This window comes from Hylaeus volcanicus, chromosome 7, assembly GCF_026283585.1.
Source record: "Hylaeus volcanicus isolate JK05 chromosome 7, UHH_iyHylVolc1.0_haploid, whole genome shotgun sequence".
Classification (NCBI taxonomy): Eukaryota; Metazoa; Arthropoda; class Insecta; order Hymenoptera; family Colletidae; genus Hylaeus; species Hylaeus volcanicus.
The window spans coordinates 19,215,790-19,239,445 of NC_071982.1; the positions used below are offsets into that span (position 1 = coordinate 19,215,790).

Below are 23,656 nucleotides of genomic sequence, written 5' to 3' on the forward strand. Positions count from 1 at the left end.
TTTTCACTGAGGAACTGAAAGGATCAATTCTGTAGGCGAGGTGGTAATGAAAATAAATGTGAAGAGGATTCGTGAATCTGACGAGGTTAAGAAATTAAATATCACGAAATTTCAACTTGCTAGACATTTTCATGAGGTTTAATCTGGCAGCTAACGTGTTAACACACTCTTGTTAGATATAATCAACGGACACCTATTCTATACGGCCATCTTCTTGCAGCAGGACCTTGACATCTACAGCCTCGAACCCTCTCCAGTCCATCGAGTCATCAGCCCACGACGTATCTGACGTCTGCATCGGGAACAGAGGTAGGTCCCGGTAGGCGGATCAGGTAGCGAGCTCGGCGTGGGCGATAAGTACGTGAGAACACGCGAGAAAGCGGTAGGCAGATCGTGATGGCGGTTGTGTACCTGTGCCTGATAGCTCGCGTTACCGGTAGCCCCGAGTTATTAGCGGCGCCGGGGAGCGAGTTGACCCTGCAGAGCTAACTGCGTTACGAGCAGGTCTGCCAGATCGCATTACACGTCCTGGACGGTACCCTCCTCGCGGTCATCCGGAGAGGACGCCTCGAGGAGAAGGTTGTTTCATTTGCGAACTTCTTGTAAACCCAAGATAATTCCCAGTGGCGTTAAGGACTTCCCGAGGCGACATCCTAACTGCTCTACATCTTCTCCACCCTTCTCACTGAATCTTTGAAGAGGGAAAATCTATGCACCTTATCTACTATGGCTTAACAAAAGCTACAAAACTGATTATCACGAGCCTGGCCCGTGGTGTATGGTTCGGGTTAAATGTAAACATCAAATCTTAGTCCCAGGGTGTTGGAGCTTAAATCGTGGCTTATGGGATTGATTTTGAAATGATCAGACTCGCGAATGTTTTCCGTGCAGATTGAACTTTCCTCGTTATTTTTCCTAATTAATTTTTTCTTCAAGCTCGCTCGCAATCGACTCATTTAGCGGGTGCTTTGCGACGAGATTTTGCCTGAACCGTGTAACGAAATGCAAAGTTCAACCCGTCAAAGGTTTGCAACGTTGGCGAAGACAACGAGGGTTTTTAAGGTTCGTTAATCCCCGAAATCGGTCTGTTACACCTTATCAATCGAATTACCTTGGACACGGATACTATAACCTCCGGCTTGGTTGCACGCGTGCTCGAACGCTTGCTGGAGCGCTAATCGGCCACTCGAAGCGACGAAATGGATTAAAGCGAACCGGGGGTCCTCAAGCCGGAAGCTCGAGCAGCTCGACAACGGAATTCGAAGCCACCGTAAGGATGGCGAAAGAACGACGACTCGCGAGCTAACCCTGATTTTAATCCCAACCGTTATTTAGCAATTTAACAATTTAATTAATCCCACTCTTCGACATGCAAATAAACATTACCCGGTAGGATAAGTCCGGAGTTGGCCTCCTTTCCCGCAAATTAATTCCGAAAGAAGCCCTTACTCGAGGGCAATTTGACCGTCTCCCCCTCAAGAAGTAACTCTTTAAATAAGTAAGTACAGCCACTTCTGGAAGAGAAAGAAATAACAGCGGTAATTTGGAGTCTAAGTTAATATACCATCCTCAGTACCTCGTTAAACCGCGATCCTCTCCAAGTTCGATCGCCATTCTCCTTTCTCCGCGGGAACGTGTCGTTTCCCGGCAAAACGCGCTATTAAAAATACAATCTCGTTACGAATCTCGGGACGCGAGTTCTGGACATTTAATTTCGCTGTTCTCTCTCGTCGGGCCGGGAGCGGCGTTACTCTTATCTTTATTAACGTGGATCATCCCCGCGGAGGATTTTCTCCCGCGCTGCGGAATATTCCTTTTCTCTCTCTCTCTCTCTCTCTCTCTCTCGCTCCGTGCATTTCCGCCGGTTTCTTTGAGTTTCCCCGTACGTAACGAGGGGATCCTAGGGCCTGGCGTCGTAATGCTCACCTGAAAAAGAAAGAAGACACGACGGATAGAAAAATAACGTCGGAACGTCGCGTAAAAAGGAACGAGAAGGGATGTTACGCGCGCGTGGACGTCGAGGGAAGAGGGTTTGCGAGGCGGGTGTGGCACAAAGAGCATCCCACGGAACGGCTCGCGTTGTGCTCCTTTCAGGAACATCCGACAAATTCCATGGAAGTGGTAAGCTCACTGTAGACGGGGAGAGCGAGGCGCTTTGTATTTAAATGCATGCAGAGTAATAAAAGGCACGTCCGCATCGGCACGCCAACGGTATCAACGAGTTTTTTCCGCTTTCCGCGCGGCTTTTCTCTTTCCCTCCTCCGTTTTTCCCCAGACGAGGACAGTGTCCGCGGGACGAGTTAATAGAATCGTTTGTATTTTCGGACGGACTGGTCCCGTTCCCAAGCGTCGGACATATTATTTCGGTTCCGAGTCGGTCGCGATTTACCTTCCTCGGAGATTCAATTTCCTCCGGCGTCTACGAGATTCTCGTAAACGTTTGCAGAGCTTACGAGCCGATGATCGTACGCGGATCGCGCCCACGTGGCTTGATTTTAATTAATAAAAACAAACAAAGCTACGGGGGCACCCTCGCGAGGGTACGCGACGGCCACGGCTAATGGAATTTTTAAGTAAACGAACAGAAATTCCGCCGTGGACGTTCGCTCCGCAGACCTGGCCGCGCGAATTTTCGTGCAAACACGTCCGTGAATTAGCCCCCGTATTTGCACCCCCGTCCATCGGGCCTTAGCGAGCAGACAGTGGACAAAAGGTCGCGTTTCGTTCTTGGTGCGCGCTGTTTCACGAAATAAGCCGACCGTCCACACCGCATACAAGGGAATCCAATTTCTTCGGAACGGGAAACGGAAAATCGGCTGCTAGCTGATACGGGGGAATCCGAGGAGATGGAATTTCCCGTTGCAACCGAGCGTGGTTGGGTTTCCCCTGGTTGCTCGCGACTGCGTTTACCGAAAACCTTTTCCCCTTTAATCGCCAAATGCACTGCGGTCGGGGGAAAAATTCGCTCGCGAGAGGAGGAGTAAGCTTGAGCAGTCCAAAACCTCTGGATTAGGGGAGGAAGATGTTGTCATTGGATTGCAGAGATTGACGCCGAGGCGTGGAACGAATTTTACATTGTTTCTGTTGATCGTAGGAGCTCGTGAGTGAATATTCTATATTGTTTTAAACAAAGCACGCGGGCAAAGTACTTGATATATATTTTTGAAACTTTTCATAAATTATTTGCGAAATTGTGAAAAATTAAGTTATTTCTTTGTTTTGTTTTAATAATTAATATACACCGTAAATTATTACTATACAACTTTTGTTGCTAAATTTTATATCGAATGCGTATTTAACAACGTTTAATATTAAATGTTTCGAGTGGCATATAAAATTTTTTAGTGGAACTATGGGGTCGTTTAGATGGAAAAGTTCAGAATCAATATATCAAAAACATTTATTGCGAAATATTACAAAATAAATGAGATTACTTCGGATACCACATACTTCTGAGCGAGGGTGTACATGCAAGCCTGTCGACCATATTAACAGACTTAAAGTCGCCAACGGAGGATTAATTCGGTTTTCGTCGCGAATTTCCGAGAGCAGAGATTATCTAGCCTCGAATTTTTCAAGATATGCGCTGAGCATAACTTCGGATTTTATCTCCCGGTTCTGTAATATTCGCAGCGGAACGAAACTCCGCGGCAGAGTTCCTGGGCCGAAGAATGCGACGTCGTTTCGGTTTGTGAATTCTTTTCCACCGCGGCGAGCTCGTCCGTCCGAGCAGCGCTGATCTACGGCGGCCGTGCCGCGCAAAAGTCGTCTACTTTTTCATGTGCATACGCTGCATAGCTTATCGGAGCGAGCAACGGGACCGGTGGTGTCGGAGCTTGGGTGGTTGGGCGTGCTTCGCCACGCGGACAATCTTAACCGACGTTTATGTAGAGCCACGGAACACGCTTGTTTCCCTGATAAAGGCTGACCTTTGACCGAGGCTTTCGGAAGACTTGAGCGAAGAGAAAGAGAGACGGTAAACGGGGTCGACGCCTTTCTTCAGTTTCTTCGAGAAGGAGTCGAATAACAGATTCGCGTTTGCAGAAGAATGGAGCAGAATGTACGGGGGTGACGACAGAGGTAAGAAATTCTGGGCTAGAATACCAGCATCTGAGTACCCTTTTAAACCACGTAACTTTTGTATATAACATTTTTTCACGCAACGGATATTTTGAAAGTTACAAAGGTCCTCGCGTTGCGTGAACCACCCTGTATGTAAAATATGGCGAGTGCAGATCCATCTCCGTCTAACATCGAAAACACCGTGCGAACAAGTTCCTTCCTCGGGTAATTCTTTTCGGAAGCGAGCACAGCGTGGAACGCCAGGGCATTCCAGGGTATTATCGACGTTTTGTACTTAAAGCCGCGATTCACGTTCCGACGAAAGATCCCAGGGAATTCTCCGAGCGTTCCCCGTCGGAGTCCCAGCTAAACCGAGTGCACCGTCGAAAGCTACACGGTCGAGGAAAGTCGTAACAATCGCGGCGAAGTTTTCCAACGACGGAAGACAATGGAATTCGACGAGGCGCGCCAATCGACCGTATCGATGCGACAAATGTGTATATCGAGCCACAGACACGAGCGCAACCCCGAACTCCTGGAGGGATCCTACCCCAGGACCTAGGACTACTCGAAAATAGGTCAGACGACTCGGTGGATTATTTCTTCCTGGAAGATTCCGGTAGACCGTGCGGTCCGACAACGATCGCGCTCCGTTATACCAGGGTATATACGAAGGGCCAATAACCGTTCGCCAAAGCGGACACGAGACTCGAAATTTTCGGGAGCCAGATGCACCGCTGTATTACAACCGTACGATCAAGGAGCACGCTACCGACGATTGGAATTCCAATAGACTCGAACTCTCCGGTCGACTATCGGGGCAAACAGTTAGCGAAATGGAATTACGCGACGAATATGACGACACCAATTTCGACTGACAAATTGGCGAGACGCGCCAAACGGACCAACAGATAGGGATGGTTCGAGGGTTGGACGGAATTCTCGGATGCATAAAAGGGAAAAAATTTCTTCGAAGGAGGGAGACCAGGAAAAATCGTGTGAAGTTATCCTCCTAGAGAAGCGAATCACGATCGGAGAAGCGAGTTTCTCGGAAGAGTGGATATCTCGTGCACGGCGCATCGGACACGAGACGTCCTCTTTCCTTCTTATTCCGAGCGTTCCGGCGATGTCAGTATTTTAACCAGCCACCTCTAATCGTCGCGTCCGTCTGTCAGCACCTCGTAGAGAGGTCAGCACGTCGTCACGAACACGCTGATACTACGAAACTCGACGCCTCGTGCCTCGTCCGCCTAAGTAACGACGTTCTCGTGACCGGGTACTGGCCCCCGAGCCGAACCGGAAGTGGCGGTCATCGCCCATGGAAAATTGCCTTCCGCGGACAAGAAAAACCCGCGAAGGCCTTGATGAGCATCCTCCAATCAACGATGACCGGCACTCCACGCTCTACCGGATGTTTAACTCTTTCAGATCTGGGTTCCACACTTGGTGAATGTCCTTGAGAGACCAGTTTTGCTTGGAAGGAACATTTTCATCCCCTAACTCAGTGTCTCTAACCTTTCGAAACAAAACATTTCCCGCGCACTTCGTCCATTTTAATTACGAAGAATTCAGAAACATCGCCGTAACCTAACGAACGTTCCCATCCATGGTTCGAAAAGGATTGACGTTGACGTCCGAAAGGAATCGGAGCAGGAGGGATTATTTTAGAAAATAATAACGATAGGGTCTCGCGGTCGCGATCGATTCGCCGGCTAAGGAAGCCAAATAAACCGAGCACGGCTTCCTCTCTCTATCTTCGCCTGGCGGTGTTGCAAGTTCGGTAAATATAGCGCATGTACACGGAGCAATGCAGGAAATGGTAAACACATCGGACGGGTACGGCTCGAGAAACGCGGAGAAATTGAAAAATCGCTGGAGGAGAGGCGCCGGCACGAGCGGGAGAGCCTGGTTGGCTGGCGCGGAGAGCGAAGAAAATTCAGCGTCCGCTCGGCTTCTCTTCGGAAAGCTCTTGCAATTTTCCCAGGACGTATCCCGGCAGCTCGAGCCGGACAGAAGCTTCGAGCGAGATGGCTCGGAAATAACGCGGCCAATCGCATACAGAGAGTCCGTCTCCGTTGGATCTTAGCGTGGCCCCTCACCAAAGACTCCCTTCGACGTTACTTTCTTCCTTCTCCGCGTGATTCGATCGCGCAGAAGTCGACCGACAAATCGGCTTTTCCGACTCGCAGGCCCCCAGTCGGGAGCTCGCGACTCTGGACTCTTTAAGCGCGAAATTCTTGGTCAATTACGACCCGCGAATGCCGAGCCTTCGAATTCCGGGGCTATGGATAGCTCTGCTCGCTAGTTGAGAATGCGTCACGTCAAACTCTTCCAAGGAATTATAAAAATGCGATGGTCTTATTAGTCACATCCCTCAATCGCAAGCTGTACAATAAAATTTGTTTGCAATCGACCCAAAGGGTGCAGATCCGTAGATACCAATAAATAATCAGAACAATTTGGACCGTTTTTCATCTCTCATCGCGTGACAAATTGTCAGACGGTTATTGTCAGCTCCAGCGGCCTCGGGGAAACGAGACGCGTGAAATTATTGCCACCTTGACAAATTATTCGAGGATGACGTGCCTCATTGCGTCCAAGCGATAGTCGTTGACGTCCCACTACGACGGTGCTCAGATGTCTTGTCGATCGTCGCGATATCATCCGCCACGCATAAATCTCCGACGGATCCGCGCTACTGCGATCTTCCTCGTCGACGGGACGGAAATTAATTCGAGTCGGGAAACGCTTGGTCGAGAATCGATACCCATCGTTGGAACGCAGCTTTGTCTTCGATAAGGTTCGGTTCGCAAGCATCATCTCGCCTCTTTGCGCGCTTTATCTTCTCGAGTGGATGTTTACCTTATGCTACACATGGTCCAAGTGAAAAATGGACCGTGGAAAATGGATGGCTATTAACTTCTATTATTTGCTTCGATAACGTCTCGTTTTTCTTCTTCGTGTAACGCAATCGCGCGATGAAGATGTCGGACAAATAAATAATCGGTGGCATTAATCGAGTCAGAGGAAAGGAACATCGAGGGAGGGCGAACACGAGCTCGACGTCTGACAACGCATTAGCGCCGGGTCGACAGCCGTAAGGCTTCTTTGGCCCTCGACTCCATCCGCACCAGCGTGTCACTGTCTCGTCAGAACGTGCAGACTCGCGGCGACATTATATTTAGAAGGCACTGCCTCTAAAACTCGTCGATGAACCTTCGAAGAGAACGCAAAATGAAACTGTAATACACGAATCTCCTCGCACGCCTTTAGATCCACGAAGTCGGAACTTCTTAAACACACGTCGCGACCGAACACGTCCGTTACCCATATTTTTCACGATGTTTTTCATCCCACAACATCTCGATAACTTCTAATAAATTCGGTGATGCGTACGTTCGGTATTTCTATTTCTGTCCAGCTCGCCTGCTTCCTCGGATCTATCGCCACACGCTAGAGACGTTATTAGGGACGATCGAGCGGAAAGCGCGTTGGATATCGAATATTTGAATATTTGAATTCCGAAAGTTTATCGGGGTTCCGGGTCAGCGATACGGTAATAGGATTTTGACGGACCGCAAGAAACAGAGCGTGATTCGGACGTATATCCGTCGAGGCGGATACCGCCGCCGCGGAGCCAATGAAACGAGTCCAATCGGAATAAAAATTTCACGCGTAAATATATTTCCCGAACCGGGGGATATAATTCTCCGCGTGTACGGAATACGGACCGAGATACGTGTAATTCCGCTCCTACGCGGATATCGCGAAATTATTTGCTATTCGGACGGCCGAGCCATATAAAACGTCGATGTTCCCATAAAGAGTCGCGAAACGCCCAAAATATCCAGGCGAATTCTATTTCCTAAGGATCCCGCGATCCTTCGCGGTGTACGATTTCCAGCCGGGCAATATGCACGATCCCATAAGTCAGGATATTTATTTACGACACCCCCGAATATTTCCTGTGGAGATACGCTCGTAACGGCGCATTTTTATTGCCCCGTCTCGCTTACACTCGTCGAAACGATTATTACGCCGAGTTCCCTGTCGAAATTACTCAAACGCGATTTTTCCCTCGTCGATGGAACTTCCGGTGGCGTGAAATCCTCCATCGGATAACAAAGCTATCAGAGTTTATACCGCGCAGAAATTGCGCGTTATTGACTGAGTGTAGAAGAAGATAAAGATTTTAGAGCTTTAGGGTATAGATGTTCAGAAAAAAGAGTAGCAAGCCCTTAACCCTTTCAGATATGGATTATTTTTTTTCTTCGTACTAATGTAATTTAATGTTTAGAGTTAACTTGGGTTAAAATTAGTACGGAGAAAGTTAAAAGAAACAAGGAACATTTGCTCTAAACGTCCAAGTTTGAAAGGGTTAAACTCCACTTTCTGGGACACCATCAGAGACAGTGGAGAAGCGAATACATGCACCATCCCCAATCGAGAAGTCATGCGAGGGTGACGAGTCCTTAGCGGCAAAGGTTTCCCTTTTTACGGACGTCGAGCTGCCTATCCTTGCGGAAAAGGAGGATGGCGTCTAGGAAGGAGGCGGAGGACGTTACGGAAGGAGTAACGACGGGATATCGGCGAGGGTTACGGTCCACGTGGGACTCCTTCGATACGCTTGCAAGTCCAAGGACACCGTCGATCGAAACTGCGTCTGGAGCTCGCTTTTCACTATCGGGAATTCTCGTAGAAGGTGCACCCACCTGAATGGAAGTCTAGACCGAGCAAAATGGTCGAGAAGCAGGGTTAATTCCTCCTGCTACATCGAGATGGGAAAATTCTTAGTTAAACTACCGAGGACCACCACTGAGCCATCCACTACCTCTGTTTATTTATTCGAATATAAATATCTAACAAATCCCAAACGCAGTAAAAATTTGAACTCCATCGACACCTTGCTCGCGAGTTACATCCAATAATACGAGCTAACCCAGCGTTCCAGTGCACGCTATATTACGGAACGCAATGGGTACGGTTAATCGCGGTTTTACGTTAGCGCGGCATAGCTCTCGCGATGGTAACAGCTCCGTACTTTTCACGGTCGTGCCAAGGACCGGAGGAACGATCGTTCGTTACCGGTCTACGCTACCATAACCGGATTCGTACGGTTACGACGACGGCTTACGTCACTGGAGAAAGATACTTACTCCGCGTCGGTAATAACGGCACGCGTAATAGATACTATAGCCGCCGTTCGCTGTCCGTATCCTGAATAGATCTCGTATAATGCCGGCCGGGTTGCGACGGCTTACGCCGATACCGCTCGGTTACCGTAAACCATAATAACTCCTAATGGTATGGCGAAGAAGCGACGCACATACCGTTGCGTCGAAGGGGATGGATACAGGATACGATGTCGAATGGGTGGCCCCTGGGTGAAGGGGGTTTGCGACGATAAAGGTAAAAGAATGGAGGAAGGTCTACGAGAGGCAAGGTCGTCGGGGAGATTGAAAGCAGCCTGAAAGGAGATACTTTCCTTTCTTCGAGGGCTGCAGTTTTTTCCGAAATTTGCATGCGACCTAGACGCCCCCGTCGTCGAAGAACGGAGATATCGTGAATAAGCGATCGACTTCTTCGCGATGGAAAAAAAGTTGGATGTCTGTCCTCCTCGAGGCGGACACGCGCGTCAACTCACCGGGGGCGAGGGTTACCGAACGATGAAATATTCACGAAATTTTTTCCCGTGGCTACGAGCGAGGGGTACCGGGATCGATTATAAAGCCGCGCGACGACTTTTACGATCGTCCTCGCCAGGTTGCAGCTCGCGTTTTACGGCTCCGTTTCTTTCTTTTTTTCGCGCTCACGACGCCCGCGCGATCCCCAATTTTGTGCGGCGTTTTCCGCCATTGCGCCGGTTGCCGTGTTTTTCTTTTCCACGCGGCCGAGCCGAGAGGGCTATCGACCAAATACCCGCGTAAAAAGGACGACCAATATTATTGTTTCAGCCTCGTGGAGTCGGAGCATAGAATTTTTGGATATTACATGAGATAGTACAGTCAAACCTGTTTTTGTGTCTGTATTTTGACAAAACCCTGGCGAAAAAGTAATCCATAAATATCCCTTTTGTAATTTCGCCCGCTGTACATTGTTAAAATTGGGCGGCGCCCGAGCAGGAAGCGGTAAACCGGATTCGTTTGTTTTTCGCAAAAACCGCGGCTGGAATCACGGAAGCGACGCCGAGCGGGGTCGTTGCATCGCGAGACGCAGGGGGAAAAAAAGCCCATCGAAAATTCCCCTGCCCCTAATTTATGGGGCCGACCTCGTGCCCTTTCGTCGCCACCCCCGTGCGTGTCACGGTACCCCCGTTGCAATATCTCCGTGTCCCAGGGGATTAAAATATCGTCGCGCGTGCCGAATCTGCGCGGGGGTCCCAGTGAACGTAAAGAAGAAAAAAACGGCGGTCGAATTAAAAATTAACGATCGAGCGTGCGTCACGCATCGAAGGAATCCGTCGGATTAAATGTCGCTCCATTCTTTCGGATAAAGGGAACAGGGGTTGCCTCGCAACCGTACCCTTTCGATCCCTAAAATAAATCTTACTCCCCTCCTCGAGCGATTCCTACCTGAACGAGAAGCATCTGCATCGAGGGAATGGAAGCACGGGGAGGCAACGAAACGGTACACCTACGAGGGGGCCAATTAAGACGGCCAATTTACCGTGCTTCCTTAAAAGGGTATTCCTCGGAATCGTTCCAAGGGAACGTACGATAATCGTTCACGAAAAAAGTGCGCGGCTCGCTTCCCAGTTCGTTAGTTGCTGGCTTGAAAAGGGGCTCGCGTAGCGTTGCCTAGAAATTTACCCCTTCTAGAAGAGGAGGAGGAGGACCTCCTTCGAAAGGTAGTCCAGCGGGAGCTGCTCAAATTCAGGTGCTCTCGTCTGGGCAAGGCAGTAACCGCGTGGAATTGCGAGCAGATATGTATATGCAACGAGACGAAGATTCGAGCGGAATCCGCGTATGAAATTTACAGCCACTATAACGCAGGAAACACACCCCCTACCTTGGTTCAGTCAGGCCCTTCTCTTTCTCGACCACTCCTCAACTCTACCCCAAACTCCCTTTCTGGGTCTTCCACGGTCTCTTTTACATCGTTCTTTATTTATTTCAGCGTTATTTCAGGATTTTGCAGAATTACTAAACTGCTTTGTCTATATCTATCGAAGAAGTTTAACTAAATTAAATAATAGTTTTGATGTTACCAAATGAATTTTTCATTATAAATATGTATACGAATAAGTTTATACATGTGTACATATATACATATTTATACAAACATACACTTGGAAACATCAAACCTACCATTTAATTTAAATAAATTTCTTCAATAGACACACACGGTACGAATATTCATGGGACCGACTGTATTTTGTGCACGTATAGGCAAAGGGTGGTCCCTTTGAAAGAAACAAAAACCGTTTCATTCTGATGTAGAATTTTTCTTTGGTAGCACCTAGATAACGTCAATCCACAACGCACCCCTTGAAAGGTGGATCGATACCGCGTCCCCGTAGATTCTACACCGCTACCGAATCGCTGAGCGAGTTGGCGCGTCTCTTTGTCTTCGGTTTTTCTCCTCTTCCACGACGAACTTTCCCCAGCAGTCAACGCGAACACGCTGAAACCTCGATTTCGCGTGGAAAGCCGCGCCACGCGTCGACGAAGAACTCGAGCCGAACAAATGGTCGCATCGTCCTGTGTTCCCGCACCTCCTAGTGATTTGAAATGCGAAATAGTGGAGAAAAATGTTCCAAGACTTACTCTCCCGTGACGCTTGGCGTCTATTCGTTTTTCATTACGTTCGTTTCACGGATTCGCGCTTTTCCCTTTCTTCCCAACCAGTGTATGTCAACCCGTTTACTGCCAACTACGAGATGGACCCAGTCACAAATTTTGCTAAACTAAGCTAAACTTAGCTATTTCGGTGATTATTCTCCACCAGTATTGGAGTATTGTTACTCCGGAGTAACCCTCCACGTTCACAACACTCCGACTTCGACTCTCGTTTCGAATGCTCCCACTGTCGCCTCCCATTTTTCCTGTTTAAACCCCCATGCGGATTTATGTCAACCGTAAAAAACTCTTTTGTAATCGTGACCGGGACTGTACGCGAAACAGCACGCGGAGTTGCGACCAGGATTCCTTACATTTTCCGTTCCCTGCCGAAGAAGGCGCTCGTGCATATGCATGAAGTTCAGAGGCGGGAACGCACTTACCAGAGCCGCGATCTAGCACCTCGATGCACGGAAATTATCGCCCGACCGTGATCTTACCAGGCTGTACGAACGGCTCGCACGTGCATATAATCTGGGATACTTGGAGTCGCGAACGAGGAAAATAAGAGCCGTGGCGAAAATTTTCAGGCGATCGTGTTTAACCCAATCACTGTCAAATATTAGACGTCTCGTAGTTCAAATAGTTTGCACTTACTCGAGGAATGAGTTCACAACCTTTTGAGTCAGGAATTATTGCAAAAGAAGATCGTGAATTTTAAGTTGTCTAAGTTTGGAATTTTGTCCATACTCTATTCTCGTAGAGGACTACGTTTGGAGTGAAACAATCCGTAGACTTCCGCGTCGCGGCGATGTCGCGTCTCGTCAGAGCACGAGGAAATTGATTTTTCGTTCTCTCCTGTTTCCCAACTTTGTCCATCATTCTACCCCGTAGAAACGAATTCCCTCGCGCCCTGCGACTGGAGATTTAGCGCAATAGTCGAGCCTACGGGAACCATGAAAGATATTAAGCTTTCTTCTTTTACGACATCGTTGTATCTCGCCTCTTTTACGACGCTGCCGCTGCCGCTGCTTGTCTTCGCCGTAAATCCCCCAATCCCGAGGGAGTCAATTGACTTTCTCGCGGGTTACGAGGTGCGGAGACCTTCGTTCCGTAGCTGCCGATGTCGAGTCTTTAAATCCCTCTTTTCTCGTCGCTCGTTTGTTCCTTGGCGCATTTTCCGCCGGTACGGCGTTAAGGAAGGATCTCGTAAAGTCACCGTGTCGAATTTGATCGCTGGAGTAGATTTACTTCTCCTTATCGACGGTCCGCGAACCACGGATTACCGCGTGATTACAAACTGCTGCGGCTCGAACACTCGGATCGCTCAAAAAATCGTCCGAATTATTTACAATAGTAAACAAGACAAATTTATTTGGAAGCATCAAACCTATCATTGAATTTAGACGAATTCCTTCAATAAACACAGAGTACTATGAATATTTATGGGACTGTAGTTCTAAATATTACAGTTCACCGTAACTCGACGTCGACGAAATCGATGAAATAATTGACGATGACTCGAAAGTACTCCAACGGGGAATGGTTCCCCGCTGCAGTTTCGTCTGCAAAACGGCCATTGCGGCTCGTCGACGCTGTCCATTAAGAGGGTCGTAACAACCGGAAGTCTCGTCGCGGATTTCGTCGTCGAGCGTTGGTCTACGACCTGTTCAAGAACTTGCTGGCATAAAGGAACACGTATAACCATCACGTACGAATTATACTCGGAGACGATCGCGCGACGGCGATAATTCCTGCCGTCTGAGAAGTTTAATCGAAACGTACAACCCCGACGGTTCTGTCTCTGCAGCGTACGGAGCTTGAGCGGTAGATCTTGGGCTGAGCGGTAAACGCGAGCGTCCGCACGCACCCGTTCTGACTGCAATTTCAATCCCCTTCTCTGCTCTATTCTCTCTGTGTGTGTGTGTGTCTCTCTCTCTCTCTCTATGTTCTCAGTTCGGTCGATCGCCCAATTATAACGGCACGGAAACTTCTCGGTTCGACGCTGTTTTCGCAATTATATAAACGCGGGGGTGAATGGGGCTCGTTGGCGCGAGAGCGACTCGCGCCTTTATTTTCAAGGAGCAGACACGGAAGGTCGCGGGCTACAGCGAAGCTGAACAGACACGGAAAGAGGAAAGTTTTGTCTCTTCGGGGGAGGAGGGAGTTCCTTTTGTCGAAGGAATCAAGAGAGCTCGTTACCGATTTGCAGCGCGGAACGATGGAAGTCACTTTGCCAGAGAATCGGTCGTCTTACAGCACGGGCTCGCGACAATGGAGCCGGCGTCTGTAGCCAGGGACAAGTTTCTTCCTCGCATAAGGGACTGCCTCTCGATTTGCCTCACCCGTGACTCCGTGTACGGTAACTTCGTTATCCTGGCCAACGCCGCTCGCCCGTTCCATCGAGCGTGGCTTCGTCGCGCTTCGTCTAGCACGAATCCGGGAATTATTCAATCTTATTTATCCTGGACCCAGTCGAGACAGGGATTTCGGTCTCCGTCGAGGACGATATTACGAAAGTTTCTCCCTGTTTCGCTGTAATCGCCGATAGGCGAGGCTAAGGACTTCCGGGGATGCTATTCTTGAAACCCGACGACGTTCACCTTTGCTCGAGGAGGAAGAGGAGATTCCAGGGACAAGTTGGCCACAGGGAGCGAGGAAATATTGTTTGACTGTTCATGGGGGGTGTTGGGACTGGAGGTGTACAAATCGATTAACTTCACTTTTTGAAAAATCTTAAATTTAAGTGTCGAAGCACTTGTGTTGGTGTTCGATGGCGCACAGTAATGCAGGGTTGCGTTGACTACGAATGTGTTGCAATATTTATCGTTGGAATGCTGAACATCAAGGATAAAAGTTTGTCCTCTGTGCCCACACCCTGTGAGGGAACCACGGGGTGCCGGAATAAAACTGCCCCCTCCGAAAATCAGCCGCATTCACCTGAACAATAAATTTCCAAGGGCTACGTTGCAGTCGAGGAAGGAAGCTCCTCTTCCCATCCTCTTCCCTGGGTAGTGATCCACACCTTAATGCATGTAAATGAGATGCGACGCTCGGTACTCGAAATACCACGGGTCGTCTTTTGCCCCGGCAACTGTCGCGAGACAACGGCGACGAGACGAGGAAGATGGTGTGCTTGTCGGCGAGCGAAAAGGAGGATAAACGGTGAAGGGAATTTCGAAGGGAGAGGAGACGCCGTTAGCGGTTCGCCTTCTACGTCAACTCCAAGGTGTGTTTGCCATCTATCGCGAGGGAACTCGTGGTAAATTCGCGGAAGGCGTCACGAGGCGGCGGCGGTGGCCGACGTCGTCATCCGGACAACGCGATACGAGGATGGTCCGGACGACGCCAACTCCATTGGTCGTCGAGAACGGCGAGACCAAAGTGTTCGCCGCTCGAACCCGTCGGACGTTCCCTCGAATGAAAACGTTTGCCCGACGATCCGTAATTTCCGTCTACGGTCGGGTAATGCGAGCCCCGTGTCGTTGCCCCGGTACTTTGCGACACCGTTCTGGGATCCTGCCGTTGCTGGGAGTTTGCTGTTTGTTCGTCCGTTTGTTTGCTGCGAAACAGGAGCTCGTGCACGCGGGGGCGGTTAGACGAGATCAGCGCGGTCGCGTTAGAGCACTCGAGTGTTTCGCGCGAAAGAGGCGTTGGATTGTCTGGATTTTTAAACTGCCGAGGCTGAGATTGGAGTTGAAGATTGCAATTTCATGGTAAATAAAGCGAGACGATGGAGAAGATGCGTCGAAGATCGAAGATGAAAGTTTGTGTAACTTCAAACCATCCTACCTGTCCAGAGCTCAGGCAAGAAGAATCTTGTACTTATTGATTCGTCTGGAAAGTCCATGATGTTTGATAGATGGTAGAGATCCGAATATATAAAATGCTATTTATATAATTCAATAAATATATATCAAAATTCAAATGTTCCTTTGAATTTTTTTCAAAAATTGACACGATTTTTCTGGACAACCCAATATGTACTCAGAGTTCGATTGCCCATTCCTAATGGTTTCAGCATAATATGAAAACTCTGATTCTCTCCGAAGGGGTTTTCCACTCCCAGAACAACCCTTCGATACCAATCTTTTCGAAAGCAACGGAGCCAAGATCGTATTTATTTTATTTCAGCGAGACTTTTTTCGAGATTGGATCTTCCCTGTCAACAACGTCGACGCAATTGTTCCTTCCTCTTTCGATCGTATTGGCACGGATTGGCAATTTGTCACGCTATCTCGTACTTTGCATCAGAATATTTCAATGCGGCGAGCGTTTCGGGGCGTCGTGTTTTGCCACTCGTAAATCGAGCACCAACGAGTATCGAGCGCCGCTATCTCGATTCCGCGATGCTACATCGCCGGGAGTGTTGCAACAAACAATGCCGCGAAGGGGGAACGATCCCACGTGGTTCGACCTAGATTACCTAAACCAGCGCTCCGTGTGCGCGTCGCTGAGATTTTAATCGAAAATCAACTCCGCGAGTAACGTCGGGAACGACTGCTACGACGCCCCAAAAATTTAACAAAGGGATGCAACTGGAAATTGACAGAGACGAAGAGATAGAAAATAGTGAGAGTTCGCTCTACTATTTTATGTAAAATTTAATTCCCCCTTAAAATCTGGCACTTCCATCTTTACAAAACAGGGAGTGAAGGGCTCTCTGAGGGGTGGCGCTGTTTCGCGCGCCACGCTTCGACTCTGAATTTGAGTTTTTCCCTGGGAGATGTGTCTCCGAAATGCGCGAGCCAGGCAGGTACGAACTTTTGCGCCAGAGTTAATCGTAACTGTTGCTGCAAGCGCCGGTGGAGCACGAACGAAAAATTTACCGCTCGCAGGGACGTTTAAAGGAAACTTTCACGCCGCGGTTGGAGAGGAGTAGCGCGTAACGTGTCACGGATGATTATAATTCTATTATATCTTCGTCGTTAACGCGACAGGCTTGTTTCGTCCATTTATTAAGGGAGCATTTCTCTCCCGTGCGTTCGCGAATTGATATCTCTCCTCGAGGACATGGTCGAGCAAACGTTTACGACAGACGGGCGACTTCCTCCAGGACCGTCTTTTTCGATTCGTTGAAAAACGACCGCGGTGAACGTGCCTCGTAAATCCATCCTCGTTAATTTCATTTCGTTCCGTCGTTTCAGGAGGAAGGTTCTCTCCAGCCACGAGCACGAGCCGTGGAATCACGTGCGCAAAATCGACGATGAAGTTGAAATTGACCCTTTGTCGAAAAGTTCGATCCTCTTCGAATAAAAATTAGAACGAAATTCTATCGAACGAGCGGGCACTCGTTTGAGCCCTGTACGAGGGAAATTATTTTAAACGAGACAAATCTCGTTCGAGCAACAGTCGAATCGAGACCGAACGCGAATAAATCTATTCGTCACAGCTGTTGCGGGTGGCCGATTTTTCCCATCTCTGGAGCCCGTGTTACGAGATCGAGGAAAGAACGAGTCCGTACCGGCGGTGCATTAACGGCAGGCCGTATAAAAAACCGATAAATGCGTTTCCACTCCGAGTCCGTTTCCATTGTTTCCGCGACTGGTGGCCGCGTATCTCGAATCCGCGAAACGGACGAAAACAAAGGGCGACTTGGTAACGTTATTCAGGGCTTGTTTATCGACAGACACTGCACGCGGATGGTGATGGATGTGCTTTATTTCGGGCCACGCGACCTTTCTTTTCGTCGAGAGGAAGAAAGAGACGAAGGCGACGGAAAGGATGAACCGAGAGGCGAACAGAGCGAAGGGGAAAAAGTTGAGCGGAACGAGGCGGCGCGCGGTGATGGATTGGCTAGGGCCAATCACCTCGTTTGTATCCATTTGCACCGAATATTGTTCCTAAGATCTCTCGGTGTGTCCCTTTTTTCCTAACCGGAGGCTCGCCCCGATTCATCTTGGCGAAAGCGGAGAGGGAAAAAAGAAAATTGTCGTTGTTGGCGCGCCAATGAACGATGACAGCGGAGAAAAGAATTCGCGTACGTCACGGCGCCGTATTATCGCTTAATTGCGATTGATCGCTGCGATCGATGGTGGAACCATCGGATGCTTTTCGCCTCGTTAGGGAAATTAGAGGAAACGAGCCCCGAGATGCATCGAATGTTATATTATAAGGAGCAAGCGTTATTCGAAGACGCTAGAATTTTTCCAGGCGTTTGTTGGGCATAGTTCTTGTGGTATGGTAATTCCAGGGGGCATTAGCATAGTCGAGAAGGTTGCGCCTGGAGCCTCGCGCGCCGAAGATCGGAGAGGGTCGTTCCCGCGGGACACGGGAGAGCGTGAAATAGGTCGAAAATGGGCTGTCTAACGTCTGTGAGGGGTGCTGGAAGAGAAGTGGCAGCAGTAGGGGGCGAATGGAAATAACACGGTGGAACGCAGCCGGAAAGGGGTCTCGTAGTTACCGGTTAACGAGTCGACTGATTGTCTATAAAACTTGCTAACAAACTCTACCCTCCTCCCATCCCTCCGACACTTTCGCTTTCTCTCCGCGGCTCTGACTGCCATTCCCGTTGCGACCCTTATCCCGAGCGCGTGGGAGAGGAAAGGCCGTCTTCTCGAACGACTCCGACAACTCGCGGCAAATTGGAAAATATAAAATGCAAAATCGACCCCCTCCGCCCGATTACCACTCGCGGAATGCCTTGTCGAGCGCCCTTCGCCAGGTGGCTGTTAGTTTCTGCGTCGCGTCTGACTTCTAACCTTCCTAACCCTTTGCACTCGATGCGTTATTTTCTAGTATGTACCAGCAACGCGACATGCTTTTTTGGCATTCCATTGCCACGTATTTGATGTCAAAGGCATATTGCCCGTAAATAAAGTACTAATATTATTATAAACCTGGGGCGTGAGGGGTAACAAGGAGCAATAAATCCGATCGATACCGGCGGCAATACCGTATTTCGTAAGCTCCGAAGGCTCCTGCAGCTGCAAGTGACAGGGAAAACATTGATATCGAAGCGATCCGAGTCGAACAAAGGGTGAACATCTGATCTTCAGACGAGAGGAGACAACGCGGGTCTGCGCCTCGCCGAATCTGCTGGGAAAAAGTCCGAGGCGCGTGGAAATTCACTTATTCAACGCCACCCGGGGTCACGAAGAGCAAGGACGATGAAGAGAGAGTGGCGAGGAGGCTCGAAAGTCGCTGGTCTCCTTTTGTCGCCTCGCCACCCCTGCTATTCCACCATCTCCCTTCCGCAGACGCGATTCCATGCAAAGCACTGCTTTCACGGCGCGGTAATTTCATTTTCGCAACGAACTTACAGCCTCCCCTCTCGCCCCTGTGTCTTCCTCCGCTGTCATTTCCCTCTTCGACTCCGGGGGGCCCTCACCCTCGCGTTAAGCTCGCAGTTTCGTTTACACGACCTTCGAGCAAACGTTGCTGGCAAACCGATTCGTCCCATGAGAGGATCTTCCTCGTTCCTCGCGAAAACGTCGACGAGACCCCGCATCAGTTGCGGAACTCGGTCGCTGGAGAAGGTGGAAGTCGGAAAATGTGGATCGGATCGCGCCGATCGATAGCGAAAACAGGGTTGTTTCGCATTGAACGCGAACGAAAGTGCGTACGCACCGAAATAGACTCAGCGCCTCGTTACCTACGAAGTCTGGCTCCTCGTCACATAATAATTACAGATAAGATGAGCTTTAAACGAAGAGGAGATCTCTAAAAAAGTCCCAGGTGAGCTGGGACGTAACAAGGAAATAAGACGCAGCTAGCTGGAAGTAACTAAATAAACATGATCGATGGCCGAACATCTCGACGGGGAGGGTTCGCGATAGCAGCTATCGCGGCTAATTTGTTATTCCAGTCCGCGCCGAAGCAGAGGGTAACTTCAGGGATATCTTCACACTCGGGCTGGCTCGAAATCACGGCGTGACCGTGTATTCGGAACTTCCTAGAGCCCTGGGACAGATTTACTTCGGCTCGCGCACACGCACCCGGCCTGGCGTACACGTACGAGGCACCGAGTCGATTACACTTAGGAGAATCGAACTTTAATCGGTTATACGGTCGAACGACTTACGACTAATCTCGCGGCCACGCTCGTTACCGTGAATCGACGTCCTGCGAGGTCCAACGGAGAAATACGGCCAAGAATGTACACGGGGGAAACTCGGCTCGCGTTCCCAGCTGGTTCTCACGTACGTAGTCGCTTTAACGCGACTGCGAGCGACAAAGTTAAAACACGATAGAAAGTAGTTTACGTTTCCGGAGTTGCCGCGTAATCCCTGGATCCTGTGGGACACACGACCGGCGAGATATCACTTGTCACGCCGCAGGAAGACGCGTTGGGAAATAGTTGCGAGTCTCGGTTATATCGGTAGCATCAAACTCGCGCGTGCTCTACATACCGATCCGTGCGCTTTAGGGGTAGGTCAACGTTCGCGGTGGAAACGGTGTCGCTCGTTTCCACGAACGAAGACACTATCCGATGGAACGCGAAAGTACTCCTGTACTAGGCGAGAATACAGTGAGTACGAGTTAAATCGTGACGACACGCTTTGTTTGTGTCTTTCTCTGCTTCATAAGGGTACGTAATCTGTTTAAAGACTATTGAAGAACTTTGTTTAAATTACATGGTAGATCACGCGATACTCTTTATTCCATACGAGTCACCTAAACAAATTTATCTAACTAAACTTTTACCCACGCAACAATTTAACTCATCCCCGAACCACTCACACACCCGGGAAGCTGTTGAAACTGATGGCGCTTTGGCGGTGCAATCGCGATGCAACACCTACCCTCGAACGACCAGCAAACGAACCACAAAACACAGAGGCCTGTCTCGGGGAAATTGGTCGGTGGCGAAAGGGAAGGGTTCGAGGGGTGGGGGTAGAAAATGGCAAAAAGAACGACGGAATCTAAAGAGCCTCAAAGGTTCCGCACCGCCGAGTCGAGGGTTGTTTTACATGGTAATTCTTTACCTCTCGCCCGAGATAACTTCTATCGTGTTACACCGAGAGATATTCGGCCGGGCTGATGCACTAGACTATCATGCAAAGTTATGTTAACGAATAGGATTAATTATGCGCCGGTATCGCGTGTCCCGGCATTACCATTCCTAATTGCCACCGCGATAAGTGAAAGCTACCCCGTTTTTCCATCGGTGCGTCGAAGAACCGTATTCAATTACCCTTAAGCGTGAAACCGAACACCTTAGAGAAGTATCGACTTGGGGATCGAAGAATCGAAATTATCCCCAAATCAAAGCATAATTTTATCGTTCAAGAATTACAGGTGACTCTTGGATGAGGCACTACATTTAAAAATACATCTCGTCAGAGGCTCCGGCTGAGTAATTGGGGCGGAAACGTTGAATTCTAGGCTCGAAGCTCCGCAGAAAAAAGAAAACTCGTAAGCAAGTATCGTTTGCAGACATTCCCAGCAGTCGTTGAATCGAGCCGAAAGCAGCCTTTATAAATAATTCCTCTCGTTTTACGTGTTTCAGACTCCGCCTCGGGCCCTCGCGCGTCACCCCTGGCGCGCTTTCGCCAACAAGGGTGACTCGGAAGTTTTCGAGGAGCATGACTTATGTACACGGTGATTTTCGAAGTCGTCGAGGGGGGGAGGGCAGAGAAGAGGAGGACAAGGGTGAGAAGGCTGACGGGAGCCAAAGTTTACGCGCGACGATGCTGCATAAAGTCTCGTTTCCGACGTCGGCTCCATCGACGAGGGCTTAATGCACGTCGATTAAGTAGTTCCCGAACAAGGCGACGCCTATACCCATTAAACAGTCGGGCCAGACGACCGTGATAGCGCGCGAAAGGTGGAAGAAGATCGTTTCGCGACAATTTTCGACGCGTCGCGCAATTAAATCGAGTGCGTTATTTTCTATTCCAGAGCAACGTAACGGATTCGGGAACAGCATTATCCGCGCGTAGACGTCTTCGTACGCGTAGCTGTCACTCGAAAATGCCAGTCCCCGCCCGCAGGCGACATTGATTATTCGATAAAAGGAAAAAAGACGCCACGGTTTATGAGATAATCCTATCGAGATGTCGACGAAGAAGAAGCAGAAACGAACGAGAAGTTTGGGGTAGTAGATATCGTAAGCTATTCGGGACACGCTTTTTCTTCTCGTACATCCCCCGATTATATAGTTCTCGATTGTATAAGAAGAAAATTGTAGCTGTGTAAATATTTTCATGAGTACGTCTGCCACTGAAAGTGTTAATTCCTACAACGCTCGACGAAGACGCTTCGCGTTCGAACGACACCTCTGTTTCTGCACCCTTTAACCGCAATCCGAGATCGTCCGTCTAAATCGACCTCGAAGCCACTTTCCCGATCATTTTAAGGCTGCCAGACGAATCCCTGCGCAGGGAGGGAATTTCGAAGGGTTCAGGGATTTTATTCCGATCACCGACCATTCCTCTTCGACGATCATCCGCAATGCCCTGGCGAACCTGGGGCGTCTGAGTCGAGTAAAAATGCCGCCGGGAGGGCGTACGCGAATAGAAATCGTAATTTTCGAATGAGCGCGTTTTAGCGTTCGGTGAAGGTCGTCCTTGCTATGGAAGACACCCCCAAAAAAAGTATACGAAAGTACGGTAAGAAGAGGATCGAGACTTTGGGAGATTGGAAGAAAAAGAACGAATAAATAAAACGAACTTTCAGTCTCATAAGTATGCCTACCCTCCATGTTCATTGAAGAAGTTTGTCTCAATTAAATGATAGATGTCACTTTTCTAAATAAATATTTCATGCGAGAAACATGTGTAAACTTTATTCATCCGACATATTTATAACGAAACATTTATTTAGAAACATCAAACCTATAATTTAATATAGACAAATGTCTTTAATAAACATAGACGGTACGAATACTTACGAGAGTGATTGTACATCGATTTCGTCGAGTTTGCGAAAGCCTCCCACGCGCACCTCGCGTCCTCGAAATCGCCAGGTTCCATTATATGGAGAGGAAACGTCCGAAAGGTAATCCTGGTTGGGATCGGTGGAAAATCGAGTAGAGCATATCTCCCCGAACGATACGGAGAACCTATGCGCCCGTAACTCTTCATTCTTCGTCGTGTCTCTCGTCATTGCGAGCAAATGCATTCGAAGACGGGTTGCGACGAGCTCGTAAACGTTTCGTATGCGGAAACGGAACGTATACGAGATCCGCTCGCGTCCATTCGAATCCGCAATATCGAGGGAAAGTCGCGAAAAATACGCTTCGATGTCGTCGAGTCGAAATAAAACGTCAGTCGTATGCAGACTCGCTTAAACATTCGCAGAGGTAACATTTACATAGTTTCGCGTATCACGAGTTTGAGGTCTTAAACTCTATAGTCTCCTAGAACCTTGGACACTATTCGTGTAACACGTACCACAGAAAAAAAACAGGAATCCTCCGTGGCTCCGCTTCCATCATATCGAGTTAAAGGCGAAATCGCGTTTCCTTTGTGCCCCGCGACCGAAAATACAAAATCACGGACTCGTCGACGCCTGGATGGAGATTCTCGCGCTCGCCGCGCGGAAAAAGCGCGACTCGATGACCCCGGATGAGATTTAGCAAACTACTTTACGCGCGTTCCGTGCTCACACACGACTTTGCGGCGGGGCTGCGGCGAGAGAGTCGAGAAGAACCGCGCGTTTCGCTCGCGGTGCACGGCGTCGAAAAATATTCCATGCGCCGACGAACTCCGAAAGATAGCCAGGCATTTCGTTAATGCGACAGAGGGACTGCGATATGAACGCTGGCTTTTAAATATTCGCCGTACACCATTTTCATTAAAACCCGTCGATGGGAGCGAGAGCAAACATCGCTTTGACGTTGGATTATTTCGCGAATCGAGCAAATGGATCGC

At 49.1% G+C, this 23,656-nt stretch overlaps 1 protein-coding gene across 3 annotated transcripts in view; it reads right to left on the reverse strand.

Annotated features, from left to right (window-relative positions):
* Positions 1-23,656, reverse strand: part of LOC128880508 (uncharacterized) — a 261,987-nt gene that overhangs the window by 144,852 nt on the left and 93,479 nt on the right. The window contains exons 2-3 of one of the 3 annotated variants that reach the window (XM_054130691.1): positions 1,577-1,926; positions 1,387-1,514 (exon numbers count right to left, since the gene is read on the reverse strand). The exons of 1 other annotated variant lie outside the window; for it this stretch is intronic. Coding sequence is in view for 1 of the 2 variants with exons in the window: in XM_054130690.1 (XP_053986665.1) it covers positions 1,577-1,614 (38 nt within the window). In the remaining variant the exon portion in view is untranslated. The remainder of the gene's footprint in view (positions 1-1,386; positions 1,515-1,576; positions 1,927-23,656) is intronic. One more of the 3 variants, XM_054130690.1, reaches the window with a different exon arrangement.